This window comes from Schistosoma haematobium, chromosome ZW, assembly GCF_000699445.3.
Source record: "Schistosoma haematobium chromosome ZW, whole genome shotgun sequence".
Taxonomy (NCBI): Eukaryota; Metazoa; Platyhelminthes; class Trematoda; order Strigeidida; family Schistosomatidae; genus Schistosoma; species Schistosoma haematobium.
The window spans coordinates 37,151,313-37,173,258 of record NC_067195.1 but is presented as its reverse complement, the minus strand read 5'-3'; the positions used below and the strand labels follow the sequence as shown (position 1 = coordinate 37,173,258).

General features: G+C 33.0%; 1 protein-coding gene across 1 annotated transcript; it reads right to left on the bottom strand.

Moving 5' to 3' along the window:
* Positions 1-4,944: 4,944 nt before the first annotated feature.
* MS3_00001148 (uncharacterized protein) lies at positions 4,945-21,369 on the bottom strand. The gene is made up of 5 exons (XM_051208647.1): positions 20,970-21,369; positions 17,583-17,933; positions 11,240-11,610; positions 8,490-8,630; positions 4,945-5,049 (listed from the first exon to the last, which is right to left on the bottom strand). The coding sequence occupies exons 1-3, from the start codon at positions 21,093-21,095 to the stop codon at positions 11,347-11,349; spliced, it is 741 nt and encodes a 246-aa protein (XP_051071306.1). The 5' UTR covers positions 21,096-21,369; the 3' UTR covers positions 4,945-5,049; positions 8,490-8,630; positions 11,240-11,346.
* Between the last annotated feature and the right edge of the window lie 577 nt (positions 21,370-21,946).

Genomic DNA, 21,946 nt, shown 5'->3' with positions numbered 1-21,946 from the left:
CACTGCCTTGTGGATCAGACCTTTATGTCAGGTGTGGCCCTCTAAGAAAACCACTTGTTCCAGTTTGGGCACGGGCAATATCACAACCCACTTACAAATAAAGTGAATTGTGTGGCGCATATGTATTCAGTACCCCTTTGTACCAATATTTGTGTTGAAATAAATGAATACTAAATAGTAAACAACATCTGATGATATCAGTAAAGGTCAGAGTAAATAATGACTGTTATTTCTTTCGAAAACGTTATTAATTCTAATATAACCATTTTTATAAAACAAAATTTTTAGTTCTATTAACTGGAAGATATCAATTTACAACATTAATTGAACAATAAGCTGAAGATGAATGATGACAACAACTTTCATTGTATTAGATTACATCTTGTACTCATAAATGTAACCGATTATTATTCTTTATTTTTCTGATATGACATCAGTAGCCGTTGTTGGGATTAGTCAACAAATCGATTGGAATCAGTTTTGGGTGTAAACAATTAAAAGTGAAAACTCTAATATATTCTTCTTTGATTAGCAAATAGAGTCCATTATCTTTAATAACACTAAATTATTCAAATCACCTAGTGTGCTGGTATATAACCGTCTAGAAATCAGAAGTGATTAGATACTTAGAACTTAAATAATTAATAAATCATTCTTTATTATTTTATCTTTATGCTGTAGATGACTAGTGGAGGAACAAAAGATATGAAACTATTGGACATGTTACATTTACTAAATTAGAAGGTTCAATGTTTATCACTGGGAAATTTAAACAAGATTCAGCTGGTAAACAACAAAAGATGCAACATTTTGTTTATTTTTAACTACAAATATAACAGATGCTGATTTTTATCGTGGTTATTTATTAACTGGAATGGTGGAATAATCGAAAATTGGGCATTTGGGAATCAACACATTATGCTTATGTTAAACGTGAAGGTTACTAAAGATCAATATGTCTGATTGTTCATATTCTCACTGTAAATCTTTTGTTCTTTTTTACCTAAACTCATTGTACATGAATTTATTTCACATCATCTATTAGTGAAAATAATCGAAACTTACTAAATTTTTATGTATTTTACATAAGACTAGTCTAAAATCTATAGAGAGTACATTATAGATTATACTCTTGAAAGTATTCTAGTTTGAATAATATTATTATATAAAAGTATGAAAAATTGTTTTAGTTGTATATCTGGGCATATTTTCTTTTGGATTAATGAACTTAAACAATATGATGTTCTAAATCCGGGTTTTATAGCATCTAATATAATTATAATATACACATATACAGGACCTTAGATAAGCTGAAATGTTTCAATTCCTCTTAGGGTTTTCATCATTACATGAGATTAGATATACTCATACGTTTATATGTTGAATATCGATTGTCCTGACCTAGGTTTTCATGTCTTCAGAAAACAATACGATGTCTTACAAATAGACAGAAATCATCAACCTTGAGCTTGATATAGATTTGAGTTAGCTCAGGTTGGTACAGAATAACTAGTATATGCCGAGATGAAAATGACAAAACGGATAGCAAATTGGTTGAAATAATATAGAAGTAATGGTAATAAAAAAGACTAAACACTGAGAATATAATTCCAAAAGATGGGTGGTAAGGTGTATAAAGGAATGCAGAAGTTCAAGATTTACAAGATGAATCAGATCCATTTTGACTTATTCTGAGCCATGTTACTCAACGATTACAATATTAACTCAATTCATCTAGCATTCAATGCATGATCATTTTCTTGTTTAGATAAATAAAAGAAATATTATATTTTAAATTAAGTATACCAAGAACACAAACATTAAAAGTTCTGTACCGAAATGGTATATTAAATAAAATTAAATATAAGCAAGATAGATGTAAAATCCCTTACATATCTGGGAAGTATCACTGATGAGCACGATGGATCTGATGAAGATTTGAAGGCAAGGATCGGCAAAGCAAGAGCAGCATCTCTACAATTGAAGAACATCTGGAACTCAAAACAACTGTCAGTCAACACCAAAGTCAGAATTTTCAATACAAATGTTAAAACAGTTCTACTGTATGGGGCGGAAACTTGGAGAACTACGAAAGCCATCATCCAGAAGATACAATTGTTTATTAACAATTGTCTGCGCAAAATACTTCGGATCCATTGGCCAGACACTGTCAGCAACAACCTACTATGGGAGAGAACAAACCAGATCCCATTAGAGGAAGAAGTGCTGGGAGTGGATAGGACACACATTGAGAAAAGCATCCACCTGCGTCACAAGGCAAGCCCTCACTTGGAATCCTTAATGCCAAAGGAGAAGAAGAAAACCAGAGATCACATTACTCCAAGAAATGGAGACAGACATGAGAAGAATGAACAAACATTGAACAGAACTGGAAAGGAAGGCCCAGGACAGATTGTGTTGGAGAATGCTGGTGGGTGGCCTATGCTTCATTAGGAGTAACAGGCGTAAGTAAATAAATAAGTAAGTAGATATGTAACCTAACCAAGGTTGAAATAAACTTAATTAAATGGTGCATATTCTTTCTTATGAACTGGATATTTGTGCATTCAACACAAACGCATTAGATTCTTTTGTGGGCTGGTTTAAATAGATACTTCAATGAATATATATATTCAGTATTTTATTTGAACAGAAACACAGTACAGAAATAATAAGACATTCATGTTTTCTTTTACTACACTTAAATAACAGAGAAACTGAGAAATAATCTAAAAAAACATTCTGTAAGTTAGAATAGAGATGTATGAATACATGTATTTAATAAAGTTTTATAGATATGTATATGGTTATTATTTATAAAGTGTATGCTGTTAGTTATTAAAATACTGAATTAAGTAAAATCTCCAATTAAAGCAGGATGTTTTGAACCATCTGGTCGCCAACGTTCACGAATACGTCTGAGTTTATCTGGTTCTTCAAATTCAGGAAAACCAAAATTATCTAATATATCCATAAAGTATACTTGATGTGTAGCCTACAAATAATAATAATAATAATAATAATGGCATTATCAATAACAAAATTACCAGAAAAACAAAAGAAAATACAAATATCTAATTAATTTAAAAATTAAATAGAAAAAAACTCTTCAGTTGTCAAGTCAATAGAAGAAATCTAAAAGTTTATGTAATTAACTTCCCTTTGTTAAACTTAAATAAACCAGAGTTCAGTGATGAATATATATCAGATTTCTTTGCTTTACTTCTGATAGATTCATGAACAGATAAAATATTTGTTTGGTTTATAGTTTTAATAATTATGGCTATACATTAAAATTAAAGGATGATATACCTTTCAGTGTACAGAATATTATCTAGAAAGCGTAATATAACATTCTATCCTTTTTTTGTTGTTGATTAATTTACTTTTCAATTTGTTCATCTTCAATTACATTCACTTTAGATTTATGAATTTCATTTCATGTATCTAACAGATACTACTACTACTACTACTACTTTTTATAATTGTTCAATAGTAATCAATTATCAGAAGATTTACCTCTGTAGTTTTATACTTCTTAGAGTTAATCTGATAAGTTAAATTTTAAGCTCTATAATAGAAAGCTTTCATTAAAAACAGTTTATCAAATAAAACTATAAAGGTTTAGGTATTGCATCTAATCCTATTCGAGTATAACAACCAAATGTTTTAATGCATTGAGTTGAATAACAATCAACCTTTCAGAAATTAACGACGTTTACATTTCAATGAAGGAAATATGTAATAAAATACTTGAAAAATATACCGATACAAAAAGTATAGTTTGTATCACAATATTGTTATTTATTATTTACTGTTATATTTGGTCTTTTACTTCTGTAACATAATTAAACTAAACAAATTCTTGAATTAATGCGTAAGAATGTGAGAAAAATATTTTTAAAAAGATAATCAGGTATTAGTAACTGTGATAAATTTATTGTATTAATTACTGAGCACTTCTGAGGCCCCACAATAGGACGAAACGGCCACCCAGTGCTTCCAGGTTTTCAATGGTAGTCTAACATCAATCAATTCATGATCTCAATCAAAAATTTACTAATCTCCACAACCCTATACTGACTATGGAAATCAGATTTATATTAAAGATTGACACAATAAATAGTATATTAAATCTGTCACCACATAAATATGTTATGTATTCAGTGATAGCAGTTGAACTTTAGGATAAATATTTTATTTCATGTCTTCAAGCACTTCAGTACATTTAATCTATGATGATATAACTGAAATGTAAACCTATCATCTTTCAGGAGAGGCACATAAGTGATATCCACTAGATTAAAAATATGTAGGTAGCTAATTACGTTTATTGACGTAAAGTATGCACATATACCAATAAGAGACTGATCAACTGGAGCCCTAAATATCAATGGGAAGATTCAAGTCAACAATACCAAGTGAATTTAAAATTCACTCCATTGCACAGGCAGATGGCTAACGTGACTCAGTAGCTAAGTGGCGTTTGAAGCGAATGGTACTGGGTTCGAGCCCCAGAGTGGACACCAACTCGAACGCAGGTACGTCCAGCTGACGAGTTCCGAATAGGACAAAATGCGCGTCCTCGATTTTACTGCTAACCACCATCCATCTTTGCTTACAAAGTTTTTGACTTAAGACAATGTTGAGGCGATGCGCAGATTATGTACATATGCCAATAAGAGACTGATCAATCGCAGTCCTAAATATCAATGGGAAGATTCAAGTAAACAATATCAAGTGAAATAATTTTGAAAGTTTTACGGGAATTTTCATTTCTTGTAAATGTTAGTTTCATTTGCACAAAAACGGATGTTTAGTAAATGGCTCCAATTAATCACTGTAGTAAACAATATTCATAATTTGAAAATTAAAAAAACCCAACAACTTACGTGTTCAATCCAAACTTCAAATGAAATTTTCCACCGTTTAGGTTTGTTGATCATGAAGGTATGCATTGAAGAGAATTAGAAAGAAGTATCGTTCCAAATAGGCTAAACTTCTTTTACGTAGTTTTAATTTCTTTTCTGGATCATTTTCATCTCTTGCCTAATAGTAACAAATAATATCTGTTAAGTTACCAGTGGCAAATATTTTTAAGTTAGCTGTAGTACTGTAACAGTTAAATCATCCTGTTCAAAATGACAGTAGTAGTTTAATGCTTTATTATGCATGTACTTATTATAACCTATCCTTTCAAGGTATCTCTACTGTTTGCAGGAGATCAGTTGACTTTGTGGACTTAAACGTTTCTAATAGTAATTTAAAACGAATATTCTTACTACCAAATAATGACTTACTAGTTTGACACTAGTTTCAGTATAATATCTCAGTTATATTTCTTAATTTAACTTGGAAACATTATTGAAGGCGTGTATATAGTACTATAAAGGGGTATATAAGTAATCCATTTGTGCGAACACGGTGATGATATTGATATTAAAAGACAAATTAAACATAATAGCTGCTTTTATTGGTATTCATTGACTAAGCTAACTGATATACCAAACATTCATTTCATCACATTCATTAGCATCTTTTTGAATGATTACGTAAATATATAGTCAAACATGAGGAATTCGACAACAGTTCATATGGTTAAACTAAATCAGTAAATTTATCTCGTCTAAAACACTCTTCAAGTAATCGTTACATTAATAATCATATCAAAGTTGATAAACAGCAATTGTAATTTTGGAAAATTTACGACTGCTTGTCTATGTTCCGTATTTTATTGGGAAAAGTATTTCTGTCAAGTTTGAATTTTTGTTGTTGATCATATAGACATGTGTAAACTTCTTGGATCTGATAAGAATTCGTTGAAAATAACTTATTTGATCAGTTATTTGTGTTTTTCAAATTCAAACTGTATTCAAACATCATGATATTTGGTCATCGTTTTTAAAAACATTTCTGAGATGGTGGAGAAGATTTGTAGCTCAGGTGGATGATTTTGGTGGAGTTTTGTTCACTGAGCTGGATGGTTTGGTCGTGGAGCTTTCATCGTTCTTCTGAACGACATCATCAACACAAACTTCAGATAGAAGTGAAGTGTTTAAATTTCTCCATATGTATCTCAAAGCTTGTTCTGTGCACCTCGACGTTGATTGGTTCTTATTGACCTTAAATTTGTCGTTGTTTACTTCTTTGTTTCGGTTGTGTCTCCCATTGTTTTGATTTTTGTTCTTATGTTTGTGCATGATTTTTCTGATTGGTTGATAAATTGGATTGATTTCAATATGCTTGTTGATTGCTGATTGACCTGAGTGCCAGGCTTCTAAAAATTCTCTGGTGTTTTGGAGTTTCCTCTGTCTAAGATTTCCACATTTTCCAATCAAATGAGTGTCCGCAGTTGTCCGCAGTTGGTTTGCAAACCAAAAGATGAAATAACAAAGGAAAACAAATCAAACATCATCTACAAGATAAATTGTGCCAACTGTGAAAAACACTACATCGGACAAAGTGGACGCTCCCTTCACCTTCGCCTACATGAACATCAATTAGCAGTCAAACGGCATGATATCTCTTCACTTATATCAATACACGTGGACAACTGCGGACACTCATTTGATTGGAAAAATGTGGAAATCTTAGACAGAGGAAACTCCAAAAACACCAGAGAATTTTTAGAAGCCTGGCACTCAGGTCAATCAGCAATCAACAAGCATATTGAAATCAATCCAATTTATCAACCAATCAGAAAAATCATGCACAAACATAAGAACAAAAATCAAAACAATGGGAGACACAACCGAAACAAAGAAGTAAACAACGACAAATTTAAGGTCAATAAGAACCAATCAACGTCGAGGTGCACAGAACAAGCTTTGAGATACATATGGAGAAATTTAAACACTTCACTTCTATCTGAAGTTTGTGCTGATGATGTCGTTCAGAAGAACGATGAAAGCTCCACGACCAAACCATCCAGCTCAGTGAACAAAACTCCACCAAAAACATTTCTTCTTTGTTTATTAGTGCACGGATGTCTGTGTTGAGAATTTCATCAAATCCATCACTATATACAAATTCTTAATATAGTTAGCATTTCAAATCTTAGTTATCTACTAATGTGATGTGTGTTACTTGTACTTACGGATTTAAGTAGTGTTTGTCAAGAATTGTAAGTGTGATTCTGACCGACAGAAGAGGAATATGAGAAGAATAAAAAAAATAAACAGAAGCAGTCCAAGTAACAACAATAACGAAAGAACGATGGAGCTTGTAAAAGACAATTCAATGATGATGTTCAAGTGGCGTATTCATTGTATTGTTTTCACATTTTATAAATGCTCTTTATGATTCTGCTCAATCCCATAAATTGATTAACCACCTATGACTTCAGTACACTAGGAGTTTATACTAATCATTTTCTTTAAAGCTAGTTCGTAGAGAAACGTACTACTTTAAATACTTTTCAGTAGCGTGAATTTAAATTACGTAATTTGTTACCAGGAGTACTTTGTCAGTACAACCATAAAGAGAAATGCATATGTTTACCTTTTCTAAAAGTTATGTTTACTGAAAGTTCTTCATTCGGGATATCTATATATAACAGTAGTCACCATGATCATCTTATAATGCAGAGGGGAAAGAATTCTTACCAACTTACCTAGTTTCGTAGTGCAACTGAAAAGATACTGTCTGAGAAATACAGGAAATCTGTTAATCAAACAAAACATCTAACATGATCTTCTAAAACCTGTCATTCAGGACCATTATTAGGTGAAGGAAGACCTACTGGCTCATCCTTAACACATGATTTATTGAAGAGACTATTGTATTCTCAATAAGACCGAGTTTCTACATAAAGCTAGCAATGTATATAGTTCATTTGGTCATGTTCTAACCAAATAACTTTTGATAATTCACTTAGCATACACAATGTATATTGGATACTAGCTCAAATGATAACAATTACATAAGTCTATATAGGTAAATCGAGGCTCAAAGGACTTAGGAAAATATGTCAATAAATTGTCTTGTTACAAAGTCTGGGTTGATGTTAATTAAAAAGATGGTATGGTGTTCTATTATCCATAAGGTTTGTTTGAGAAACTTTCTTTACCGTTCTACACAAAATTATCAGTACTTAATTTGACTTAAAGCGAGCTCTTTTAAATATTCATCTAGAAAACTGCAACCCTAATCAACTCTCAGTAAGCTATAAATATTCTTCACTATTCCAAAATTTTAAACGTATTAATGAGAACATATGGAAATACCCATTTAATGAAGCTATGGAACATTATCATAACCATTCGAATGACCTTTGAGTTTCTACATATCAAACAAGATATTTACCATTAGCTTTTAAAGAGGAAAATGTCAGTGCGAAAAAAATGCCTTTGAGTATACATTAAACTAATAATACTACTGGAGTTATTTAAGTTTATGAACAATACAGGAAAGGAATAATGTAAACTATTAAAAATCTAATAAAATATTTTCTTTTATTAAATAATAACTACAAAATAATTAAATCATACTTTAACATAAGTAAAGTAAATTTCTTCTCTTGTATGAAAATGCATCATTGACATAGATTCATAACATTTATCTAATACATAATCAACTTCACGTTTTATTTGATGACCTCTTGGCAACATACGAATCAATTTTTTTATAATCTAGTAATTTAAAAGAAAATAATGAAATTAAAATAACATCATTGATAATGAATAGAAACGAAAATAAGTAATAATTGTTAAACAATCCATTTAGACACCTAATTACTTATAAGTTCCAATCGAAATAGTTTCGTTAAATGAAATTGTCTGTAATATATTCAATGTTTACTACATGTACAGTAGATTACACTTTGAGTTGTGCATTAAATAGTTTTCGCATAATGGTATAAGGGGCTGGAGTTATTTACAACTGATTGCTATGAATATGTCCAGTATGACATAATTTGAAATCACGAATGAGGAATACAAATGTTGTAAAGATTACAATTTAAAATGAAAGTCTTAACCAAAAATGCACTTGATAAAGATCATGCATGAACCGATTGATGTTAGACTACCATTGAGAACCTGGAAGCATTGGATGGCCGTTTCGTCCTATTGTGGGACTCCTCAGCAGTGCGTATCCACGATCTTGTTCGCGGGATTCGAATCCAGGGCTTTCAATCTCCTGGACCACTGAGCCAGCATCCATTGGTGTTAATGTCTAACTTCAACCAATCCACGAAATTCCGCGACCATCTTCCATTATACTGAGGTAGACGCCTGTCTCTACCCGACATGGATTAACTCCACTGATCTCAGTCAAAAACTTAATCATCTCCACAACCCCTATACTGATAAAAATGCACATATTTGCAGCTTTCAGTCAATAAATGTACAGAAAAACAACTGATAAAAATTTGAATTCAACGTAACGACCATTAAATACGTTGTGGGTAATTTCAAACATTTTGGTTTATACATTTGATCAAAAATATTTCCAAAATTTAATTTATTACTTCCATATATTAAGATTAAAGAAATAACTAGACTATTTCATGAATTATCAGTAAATCACTACTCCGCATGGAGTCCCTCCGGGGCTACTGCCGGTCCCAAGCCTGGATAAAGGAGGAGGGTTGGGCATGGGGTTAGCGTCCCCATTTCGTAGAAAAATAACTCGCTAAAAAAACGCTAACCAGAAAAACCTATTCAAACCTTAAAATAATATAAATACATAATTTCTATTATGAGAAAATAGATTTTTGGTAAGTCTTGAAAAAATCATTTTAAAAATTATGATGATCAGTAGTCGATTTAGATCAATCATTGGCATAACATGTTCATGAAGTTAAAATATATAAGATTTACTTTCTGAAGTAGTTTTTTCTAAATATTAGATTGAATAAATGTTCCTTAGGTCAATCAATGTTACAGTTAGTTAGTTACTAGTTATTTATCGAAGTCATATTTATTAACTCTTAGTACAAAAAAATTATATTTAACGAACTAGTTAACTTCCAATTCCAAGATTTGAATTCATAGTGGAAACTAATTATAATAAAGAAATGAATAAATCTATTGCGATAGATTTTAACAACTTAATTATATAGTTAAGCATCTATATATTGTTGTATCCCGATAAGAATAATGAATGGTAATTTTTGGGATCCATTTATGGACCAATATTATGAGTATATTTTTATCGTATAATTGTTATGTAACTAAACTGTTCATATTCATATTCCTTTTATTATAAGCTTTATTTTGACCCATGAACTATTATTATACGATTTACCATTCATGAATTATTCCCTATCTGTTAATCGCTACCTCCCTTATTCACAGCCACATCTGGCTAATTCCTGCACAAATGTTGTTCATATTTTATTGGTACGTTGTGGTCGGTTTGTTTGGTATATAAATTCAGTATGCTTGAAATATAATGATTCATATTGCAGAGGCTGAGATTTTTGTTCTGGACTCAACTGGTTGGGCTAGCCAGGGAAGCAGGGCCAATTAGGACTCTAGGTCGTTCTTACGTGTTTTACGCGTCTTTGGTCGGATCGATAATACGCTTCGCTCTAACCTGCAGTCACAGTTGTAACATATATATATATGTATATATATAATAAAAGTCCATTATTATGTATTAAGATGGCACTTCAACTCTACTGTTCAGTTTCAAAATATCTGACTATTATACATAATGATTTAATGAGTTGTTTAAATTCATTTTAGAAATGAAAAGTTATTGAACAGTTGATAATAAATAGGATTCTTTTTAATTTTGACTATTTATAACCAGATGGAACTGAGATGCATTGAGGTCAGATGAGAAAAAGTCGTTGAAAGTCAAACAGTGAGCAATGGAAAGAGTGACTTTAAATTGAACCGTATAAAATAATCCCAGCTTAATTACAATTAATTACCATATACTAACTAGGTTATAGGTGGATTCTAGAAGTATTGGCGATGTGTTGGTTGGCATAGTATACTCATATCGGAAATAATACAGTTTTCATTGATTCTTTTGTATAGTGGTTGAGCTATGTAAAAAGTTAACTGAAGTTGGAAATATGGGCTGAACTATGAATTTCTACTTAGAAGTATGAAAAGGTTCGAATAGTCGTTAGATGGTCAATTATATATATATATATATATATATATATATATATATATATATTAGTGCTATTACATCACCTGAACTAGATTATCTCAAAATGTAACTTGGTTTTACGTTAAAAATATCTGTTCAGTAAAATTCATGAGAATTTACTTAGACTTACAATAAACTCGCCCTTGGTGTATTTTGCATCACGTAATGAAATACGTTCTTCTTCTTCAGCTCGATAGCCAAACATAAATCCAAATAAATGGCAATGAATAAGCCCAGCTATAGCCATAGCCAAACTTGTTCGTTCACGACCATTTTCACAAAAAATATTAGATTTGTTACAGGCACATTGTTTAATAATGTATCTGATGGACTTGGTAATTGTAAGTCATCTTTATTAGTTGAATTAAAAATGGATTGTCTTGCTGATTTATTTGGTTGATTTAAACCACTGCAAGCGTGTTTTAATGAAAGACACGTATTTGCACTGGCTAAAAGACCACGAGCATTATTCAACATTAGGCGTAATATGTCGTCAAAAATCTGTCCATAATGTAAAAACATGTTTATAAAGCAAAATAAATTAAACAAAGCTATGATTTTCGAAAAATAGGTACAAAAATGCTGTTAACACAGAACTTAAGTAAATAGTGAGATGGTGGAGAAGATTTGTAGCTCAGATGGATGATTTTGATGGAGTTTTGTTCTGTGAGCTAGAGAGAACAAAACTCCTTCAAAATTAAGTAAATAATGTTGTATACCTTGTCTACATGAATATATACTTCATATAACTAGCAAATGTAAACATTCGGATTTGACTGTCATATATATATATGGTGTTCCCTAGACCTTCGGCAATTTTTATCTTGAAGGAATTAAATATTACTGCAACCTTGATCAGTACATTATCTTGTCACTATGTTGATAGTTTAGAAAAATATTGATTGTTTACTGATGAAAATGTTGTAGTATAGTCTTTGAAATGTTCACTCAATACATGCATCTGAGATAGACATTTGTTAAACACCAGCTGAAACAGAGTAATTATTATGCATTTACTGAAACAGCGAATTATTCATGAATGAATCCTAAGTCAGGAGTGATTACCCAAAAGAATAAAGATATCTTTTTTATTTATATTAAAAAATCCGATATAAGTGTTTATTTATTTATTTGAACACATGAACACTGGTACAAAGGGGCACTGAATACATATGCGCCAAAAGTCACTTGATTTGTGTGTGGTGTGTGATACTCCCCGGGTGCCCAAACTGAAGCAGGTGGTTTTCTTAAGGGCCACACCCGGAGCCTTCGACCTAAAGATTTGATCCACAAGTCAGCGGAGCGACGTCGAGGGATACAGTCCCATGGTAGCCGGTGACCAACAACTGGTTGGTACGCCATTCATTCCCTTAGGATCCTGGAGCCCATGTGCACGATTAATCTGGAATCAGGGTTTTCCAACTCCCTAGGTAAACCCTGCGTGTCCACCAATCCGGTTAAAGAGCCGGACATACGCTTTCCGTCCTCTCAATTTCGTAAATAACTCCCCACCCCGAGAAGGCGGTGAGTAGTGGCTGGTAGTGGCTGTATACGCGTGGCCATGTGAGAGCATTTCGAGAGGAAGAACGGACTCCCCACTCTCGGCCTTACCAGGGCATTTGGACGCAATTGTGGAAAACTGGCATTTGTGGCTGGAAACAGAAAATTGCACAATACAAATAAGGACATGAAAAAGATAAATGAAGATTTATCATACACCAAAAAAATAAGTCAAATGAACTTTGAATATGCTGATTAATATATGATTTATTTACATTGATCAACAGTTAGATTTGTATAAATCAAATGGAAAAGCAATTAACATTATGTAATCAATAACTTACAATGTGAAAATAAATTCAGAAAATTGTAATATTAAATATCTATAACCGAGAAATATAATTAATTTACTAAGTAATGAAATTACTTCTTCCTAAAATTTGTAAGATACCATAGGCAATCGATGAAATTCAAATTTTGTATGCCAGTCGTACATACTTACCATATTAAATACCAAATGCACATTCTACTCTCGCTTTCCTTATATAAGAAACATTTATTTCACAGGTTGAAATCATGAGTCAATTGAAGCTAGACCACCATGGAAAACCTGGAAGCACTGGATGACCGTTTCGTCCTAGTATGGGACACATTGGCAGCCCTCACATGGAATCCTCAAGGCCAAAGGGAAAGAGGAAGACCAAAGAACACATTACGCCGGTAAATGGAGATAAACATGGGAAAGATGAAGAAGAATTGGATGGAACTAGAAAAGAAGGCACAGGACAGAGTGGGTTGGAGAATGGTGATCGGCGGCCTATGCTCCATTAGGGGTAACAGGCGTAAGTAAGTAAGTAGTTTTACCCTCTTTACCCTTTTTTGTTTTCAAAATGATAATTACATCATCGTGTATGTACAATCATGTACAATCCAGAATAAGCACAAAGCAGCTTATCAGCGAATTACAATTTTTAACGATTTATTAACTGAGTTCAGTCGATTGAGAAAACTACTTTGAAATAAAAATAATCTGTTGAACAAACCAAATAATAATCATGTGGACAATGGTGATTAAATTTGACACATATTTTACAGTGAGATATCGTAAGCTGTGGAGCTGAGCAATCTGGTAACAATTAAAACAAATAATCGGTGGTAATGGATGTGCGACAGTCTATATTACGAATTAGCGCGATGAATTTAATTTCTTGATAATCAATCTGTAAATAATTCATTAGCCACAATGTCTGAAAGTTATGGTTTGAGCACTTCTGAAACGGATCAAACCATGACTAAACAGTCTTCCTATGTTCATTGGCTTTTGAAGATTCGTCAGTTGAAGTCAGTATGCGATAAAGTTTACCTCCAAATTCAAAAAGAATAAACTGAATACATAATTTGCATTCGAAGATTTCCATTTTCGACTACTCAGAAAAAATAAGCCCGAGGATATTGGTTTTAGATGTTTCGCATTAATTTACCCAACATCCTAATATCGAGTTTTATATTAATGTATAAACATTTAATTGATCAAATGGCAATATAATTCACGCCCAGTTAAATAAAAGTATTTGAGAAACCGGTTAAATTTAATTTGTTATCATATGAAAATATCACCAAAACAATTCAATCGATTTGTATGAATGAAACGAAATTAAATTATTTTAATATTATCTGATCCGGTTGTTTTTGAGGAAATTTCAGGTTGCTAGGATATTTAATTCAATTGGGATTCTAGTTAGAGACTAATATAAAGTTCCATGGGAGTTGAAATACTTACTTACGCCTGATACCAATCACAGAAGAACAAAGACCACCCAAAACATTCTCCATCAAACACTGACATGACCAATCATTCCCACTTCTTTCCACTTGCTATTCATCATTTTCATGTCTGCTTACAATTCACAAACAGTGTGTTATTCAACCTTCCTCATTCCCGTTTCCATTCAACATTCCAAGTTACAGCTTGCCTCGTGATGCACATTGATGGTATTCTCAATGTGTGTCCTATCCACTACCAACGCATCTTCCTAATTTCCTCTTCAGCTGCAAGCTAGTTTGTCCTCTCCCACAGTAGGCTGTTCCTGATGCTATTCGGTCAACGGATATTGAGTGTCTTGCGTAGACAACTGTTTATAAATATTTGTACACTTTTGATGGTGGTTGTGGTATTTGTCTAAGTTGCATCTCCGTACAGTAGAATTATCTGTCTTGACGTTCGTATTGAAGATTGTGACTTTGACATTGATTGACAGTTGTTTCGAGTTCCATGAGTTCTTCAACTGTAGGAGTGATGCCCTTGATTTGCCAATCCTCTCCTTCACGTCAACACTGAATCCTCCTTGTTCATCGATGATGCTACACGAATACCTGAATGTTTCCTTCTCTTCCATGGATTCTCAATCCAGTGTGATTGTATTGGTGTTCTCTGAGTTGTATTTCAGGATCTTGTCTTTTCCCTTGTGCACGTTGAGGCCCACTGACGTAGAGCCTGCTTCTATACCGTTTGTCTTGACTTGCATTTGTTGGTGCTTATGAGGTAGAAGGGTGAGGTCATATGCGAAGTCCAAATTGCTATATTACCTTAACAGTTTCTTCGCTATATCATATAGTTGTTTCATGTTTCACTCTCATGTAGCTTTTTCCGCTGTCGTTGTTAGCTTTTCCTCGTATTCCTGCTTGTCAGCCCTAATTCTCTTCTTCACTTGCTTGTTTGCTTCTGTGTATTCAGCTTGTCCCTTGATTTCCTCTGTTCTTGTTCAGCTGTTGTTAGATGGTGTCTCCTTTTCTTTCTTTCCCGAATGCTGTCCAGGTTTTCGATAGGGATCCACTCCTTATGATAATGCTTCTTGCAACCTAGAACCTCCTGACAGGTTGAAGTTAGTGCTTCTTTGATCTTTTTCCAGTTGTCCTCCACAGTAGTTTCTTCTTCTTTGAGTGGACCTTGTAAGGCTTGAAACCTGTTGTTGAGAGCCGTTTTGACTTCGTTGAGTTTGCCAGCATGTCGAAGAAAGGATGTATTGAACCTTTGTAATGCTGTTCTTCTAGCTGTTCAGTGCTTCTTTAGCTTCAGTTTCATCTTGGACACAACCAGATGGTGATCTGAAGCTATGTCAGCTCTTCAATTGAAGCTCCTTTTTCCCATTGACCTTGTGAATTTTTGAATGATGCAAATATGACCTATCTGGTTCTCCGTGGTGTGGTCCAGTGAGACCCATATAGTTTTGCATATGCGTTTGTTGGGGGATATTGTTATGCCTATAACTATTCTGTTGAATGCACATAGGTTTGTGAATCTCTCTCCATTTTCTTTCCTTTCTTCAAGTCTATGTCGTCCATAATTAAATTACATAACAATTATTTAGCAGACTATGTGATTTATATCAGTATTTCAAATATAAATTCACTGTGAGTCCATGCGGAAACGTTTTCACAAAACGTCACGTTTAAAGTTTGTTTTTATTAATCATTTTGTACATTACGATTCGTTTTTATCAGTAAAATGATTATTGTGTAAGTTTATTAGATGAACCACAATATTGAAAGTTATTTCTTAGGAAAAATAATTTCGGTAGTTATTTTGTACTGGATAATATAGAAGAATTCAGGCAAAATTTCACTCATAGGTCACCTAATTTTCAACCTTTATTAAAAAACAGAGTTTAATTACAATTTAAATATAACGAGTCCGTTCAAAAGTCTTTGGATAGTAGGTTCAATAATTACTGTTACTTTCTGGGTTGTGGAAATGAGAGAAATTATTTGTCTATCACAATAGAGCAACTGAATAGCTTAAGAAAAAGATAAATAATGAATGTATGTAAAGAGATCTCATTACTAAAATAACACTCATATCTAATCGTTTGTTCACAAAGTATGAAGTATTTTTCACAATTGAATTCACGAGTCGATGTTAGCCAGATCATCCTTGAAAACCTAGAATCACTCAACAACCGTTTCGTTCTAATATGAGACTTCCAAACAATGCACATCTACAACACCAAACATGGGGCTCGAATCCAAAACTCCCGGTACCGTACACCTTCGCTTAATCTCCAGAACACTGATCCACCATACAACACTGTTAATATCTAACTTCAATCGATCTATGATTTTGAGCAACACTTCATCGATTGTTTGAAGTGGTTAACTGTCTCACACTCGACACGGATTGAACTCTACTGGTTACGACTTCTCACTAGAACTGTAGGAAATCCATCTTGAATCTAGTCACTAGTGAGCATATGATGATTCTGATTAGAATTGGAATTTGTAAGTAGGATGAAAGGTTTAATTTTCATTCGATGATAGAAGCTTCTTGATAAACAAAATAATTGTTACCAAAAACAATAGATTATTGGTTACATCACAGTGATATTTGATTTTCACTGTTCTTATAAAAAAATGGGCATCTATGAAATTTGTCAAAGAAGTAAAATGATAAATAGCTCAGTTTATTATAGCATTTTGATTGAAAAATTTCGAGAAATCGAATGAATATACCATTATTCACTCATCAGAATATTATTTACTAGACTAACATATTAAATTACAATAATAATTCATTTCTTCAATGTATACGATATTGATTATTACTTATAAAAACACATATATTGCCTCTGCATGATTACGTATTTTCTCCTTACATAGGTACCAAATAAAACAAATAAAACAACACCAAGTGAATTTAAACTTCACCACATTGCACATGCAGGTGGCTATCAGGATTCAGTACCTAAATGGTTAACATGATGGCGTTTGAAGCGAACGGTATTGGGTTCGAGTCTCAGAGTGAATATCAAATCTGAGATACAGGTACATCCAGCTGACGAGTTACAAATAGGACTAAACGCGCAACCAGGATTCCACTGCTAGCCACTATCCATCTTTGCTTAAAAATATACTTTCATGAATTTAATATATATAAATCAATTTAATGAAGAATATAAAATATTGAATGATAAAATTACCGGTGGAGGTGGATGACCATAATTTGGCAACGGAACACGGTGATATTTAGCATGTTCATTCAAATAAATTGCATAGGAATTAGGTACTTTATCAATCAGTGTGCTGTGAATTGATGATACCTCCATATTATTATTATTATTAATATTATTAGACGACGATGATACTGATGAATTTATTGTATTCACCATATTAAATGCTTGTTTAAACATTTGTTTTAAACTTAATAATTCAAGTTGTTGATCAGTTGACTCAATATTAATTATTGATAATTTCCCATTATCATTTAATTTGAATAATTTACATGGAGGTTTTATTTTACTGATTGAATTAGCAAATTTTTGTTCCATTTCCTGTGTAGAAAATATCAAAAAAGAAAATCATATCCGAAAATTAACATTATTTAAACACAAATAAATATATACATATCTGTATATGAATAAATAATAGTTAAATATTGATAAATGAACAACAAGAACAAAAAGTATTGAAAATTGAACACAGTTCTGTCTAATGTAATAGCTTCAATGTAGTTGAACAATTTACGACGGACTACAGTGCAAAATCGTGCATGAAGAACAGTTGACAGATGCATTCTAAGTAACGACCAGAGTCAGACAACGATGCTTACTCTCTCTTCCTCTTCTCCATGGTGGTCAACTGGATTATGAAGACGTCCACATCTGGCGGAAATCATGGAATACAGTGGACAGGTTGGATGCAATTAGACAATTTGGACTTCGCATATGACCTCACCCTTCTACCTCATAAGCACCAACAAATGCAAGTCAAGACAAACGGTATAGAAGCAGGCTCTACGTCAGTGGGCCTCAACGTGCACAAGGGAAAAGACAAGATCCTGAAATACAACTCAGAGAACACCAATACAATCACACTGGATTGAGAATCCATGGAAGAGAAGGAAACATTCAGGTATTCGTGTAGCATCATCGATGAACAAGGAGGATTCAGTGTTGACGTGAAGGAGAGGATTGGCAAATCAAGGGCATCACTCCTACAGTTGAAGAACTCATGGAACTCGAAACAACTGTCAATCAATGTCAAAGTCACAATCTTCAATACGAACGTCAAGACAGATAATTCTACTGTACGGAGATGCAACTTAGACAAATACCACAACCACCATCAAAAGTGTACAAATATTTATAAACAGTTGTCTACGCAAGACACTCAATATCCGTTGACCGAATAGCATCAGGAACAGCCTACTGTGGGAGAGGACAAACTAGCTTGCAGCTGAAGAGGAAATTAGGAAGATGCGTTGGTAGTGGATAGGACACACATTGAGAATACCATCAATGTGCATCACGAGGCAAGCTGTAACTTGGAATGTTGAATGGAAACGGGAATGAGGAAGGTTGAATAACACACTGTTTGTGAATTGTAAGCAGACATGAAAATGATGAATAGCAAGTGGAAAGAAGTGGGAATGATTGGTCATGTCAGTGTTTGATGGAGAATGTTTTGGGTGGTCTTTGTTCTTCTGTGATTGGTAAAAGGCGTTAGTAAGTAAGTAAGTAAGTAGCTAAGTAAGTTGGACGATTACTATTTAAATAATATTAGTGCATAGTTCGATTCTAATTTTATTCCATTCTTAGAAACTCATTGTGTATTAAAAATGTCTGATTTGACAATTTAAATGCATTTGATTCACCTAAACGAATAAATAATGGCTTCTTATCTTTCTTTTAATTTCAATAGATGATAGTTAACATAGGAAGATCCTACAGAATTCAAACTGCTGTTACTAATCAGTTACATTTACCCTGGAATTACATGGGATCATAAATTTTCTTTTAGTATATATTTTGCTTAAGAAAAGATCAAATGAATTTGTGTAAAATTATATTCATAAAGTTTTCATTTTATAAATTTCTATAAGTGAATTCGTTTGGCCAAGAAGAAAAATGGAGAATCTTTTACATTCCTTTAAGGACAAACGAATATGCACTATTCATACAAATTTCGAGAACTCGCTTTTAGTAAATTAATTTGTAATTTCATTAAAAAAGCAATAAAAATTTTCAAATTAATTATTAAACAATTAAAATTTCAATAGTTGAGATCATGAGTTAATTGAAGCTAGACCACTATGAAAACCTGAAAGCACTGAATGGCCGTTTTATTCTACTGTGTAACTCATCAACGGTATGTATCCACGATCCCACCTCGCGAAATTCGAACCAGGGACCTATCTGTCTTGCGCGCGAACGCTTAACCCCTAGATTATTGAGCCGGCATCTAACTGTGTTAATGTCTAACATTAATTAATCCACGAAATTGAACGACACATCTACCATTGTCTTCAGTGAGTTACTATCTCGCGTAAGTAGGTCCTGGGTTCGAATCGTGCGAGACGGGATCGTGGATGTACACTGATGAGGAGTCCCACAATACAACAAAACGGCCATCCAGTGCTTTCAGGTTTTCCATGATGGTCTAGCTTCAATTGACCCATGATTTCAACTATTGGAATTACTATAATATCCACAAAAACTCCTTTTTATATTAATTAATTAAAACTTTTAATGTGTGGATTGGGTCGAATTACCGAATATCCTATAAGCCATCCATTAATATTAACAAATTTCAGTAAAACAAACTATATTCTTCTACTCATTCATTTTCATATTGTTTATTATTATTTAATGAATAAGCTCATGTCGATCTATATAATATAATTAACAAGTTGAAATAAATTGTCAAAACTTGAAGCAACTATATTTATATCTAGTATAGGGGTTGTGGAGATTAATAAGTTTTTGATTGAGATCATGAACTGATTGATGTTAGACCACCATTGAAAATCTGGAAGCACTTGACGGCCGTTTCTTCCTATTGTAGGACTCGTCAGCAGTGCGCATCCACGATCACTCTCGTGGTATTCGAACCCACGGCCTTCAGCCTCGCGCGCGAACACTTAATCTGATGGACCACTGAGCCGGTATCCAATGATGATAGTGTCTAACATCAACCAATCCAAGAAATTGCGCGACCATCTTCCATTGTACTGAGGTAGATACTTGTCTCTACTTGACATGAATTAGCTCCACTGATCACGGCTTCTCACTAGAACTCCGAGAATTCCCTCACGAAGTTAGTCACTAGTGAGCACATGTTAATTACTGGTATAGGGATTGTGAAAGTAGATCAACTTATATCTGAAGCAGTATCTATGGACATATCACAAAACGGTTGAATGATAAACATGAATGGAAATTTGATTTGATTTTTCTCAAAACGCTGTTTTTAACAAATTTAAAAATATCTAAGAACTTTTATCAAAAATAAACATATTGCCCTTATAATTTTTTTCTAATTATAAAGATATAATTAATAATATACAATAATAATGTTTAAAACCAAACCTCAAGTTCCATTCCATTAGCTCCACGTAATGTTATTGAATCTTCTGGTTTATATTTTTCTCTCCAACTACATGTTTCACCTGAATATTTAACTACATAATCATCACGTAGACATATCCATATCATTTGGGGTATTATAACTGCATAACTATTTACCTCTTTACCATTTGATGATTTCTCTGAACCTTTTTACTAGTATTTAATTCATGTACAACTGGTCTTATATTTTTAGTGATATATTCCAATATGCTTTTGTTAATACATTATGTATATTAATAATACCATTTGTATCTGGTTGACTTGAACCACAAATTGGTACACCAGCTAACTGACGAAAATTACCAAGACCAGTAATTCGTTGTGTACTTAATTCATCTACATGAAGTGAACTATCTGTTACCTATTTAAGTGAAAAATAAATTCAAACATTGATCTTATGAATGTGAAGTAGAAAACTTTATCAATAATTTCAAAAAAATAATCGGTAAGATGAAAACAGTTTGAAATAATGAAAATTCCAATTTTGGCATTTGGCAAGTATAGAAAGAACAAATCGAGCGAAGAAATTTCTTTTCAATTAGTTTTTCAGAAGAGATTTTATGGAAATTTTTGGAAATTTCACCGATTGAAATCATGAGTCAAGTGAAGCTAGACCACCATGAAAAACCTGGAAGCACTGGACAGCCGTTACGTCCTAGTAGGCGACTCCTCAGCAGTGCTCATCTATGATCAAATGCTCAGTGGTCTAGTTGGTTGAGCGCCTGGCGCGAGACTGATAGATCCTGGGTTAGAATCTCACGGGGTGCGGGATCGTGGATGCGCACTGCTGAGGAGTCACACAGTAGAATGAAACAGCCGTCCAGTGCTTTCAGGTTTCAATGGTGGTCTAGCTTCAACTGACTCATGATTTCAACCTGTGAAATTTCTAAAACTCTCCACAAAACCCATTCTGATAACTACTATTCTACTGACCATTC

Coding starts and splice junctions, on each gene's coding strand:
- MS3_00001148 (XM_051208647.1), bottom strand. CDS start 21,095: ATGATATGGATATGTCTACGTGATGATTATGTAGTTAAATATTCAGGT. Junction 17,934..20,969: donor CTAATGGAATGGAACTTGAG/GTTTGGTTTTAA, acceptor TTTTCTACACAG/GAAATGGAACAAAAATTTGC. Junction 11,611..17,582: donor ATGGTCATCCACCTCCACCG/GTAATTTTATCA, acceptor CATTATGGACAG/ATTTTTGACGACATATTACG.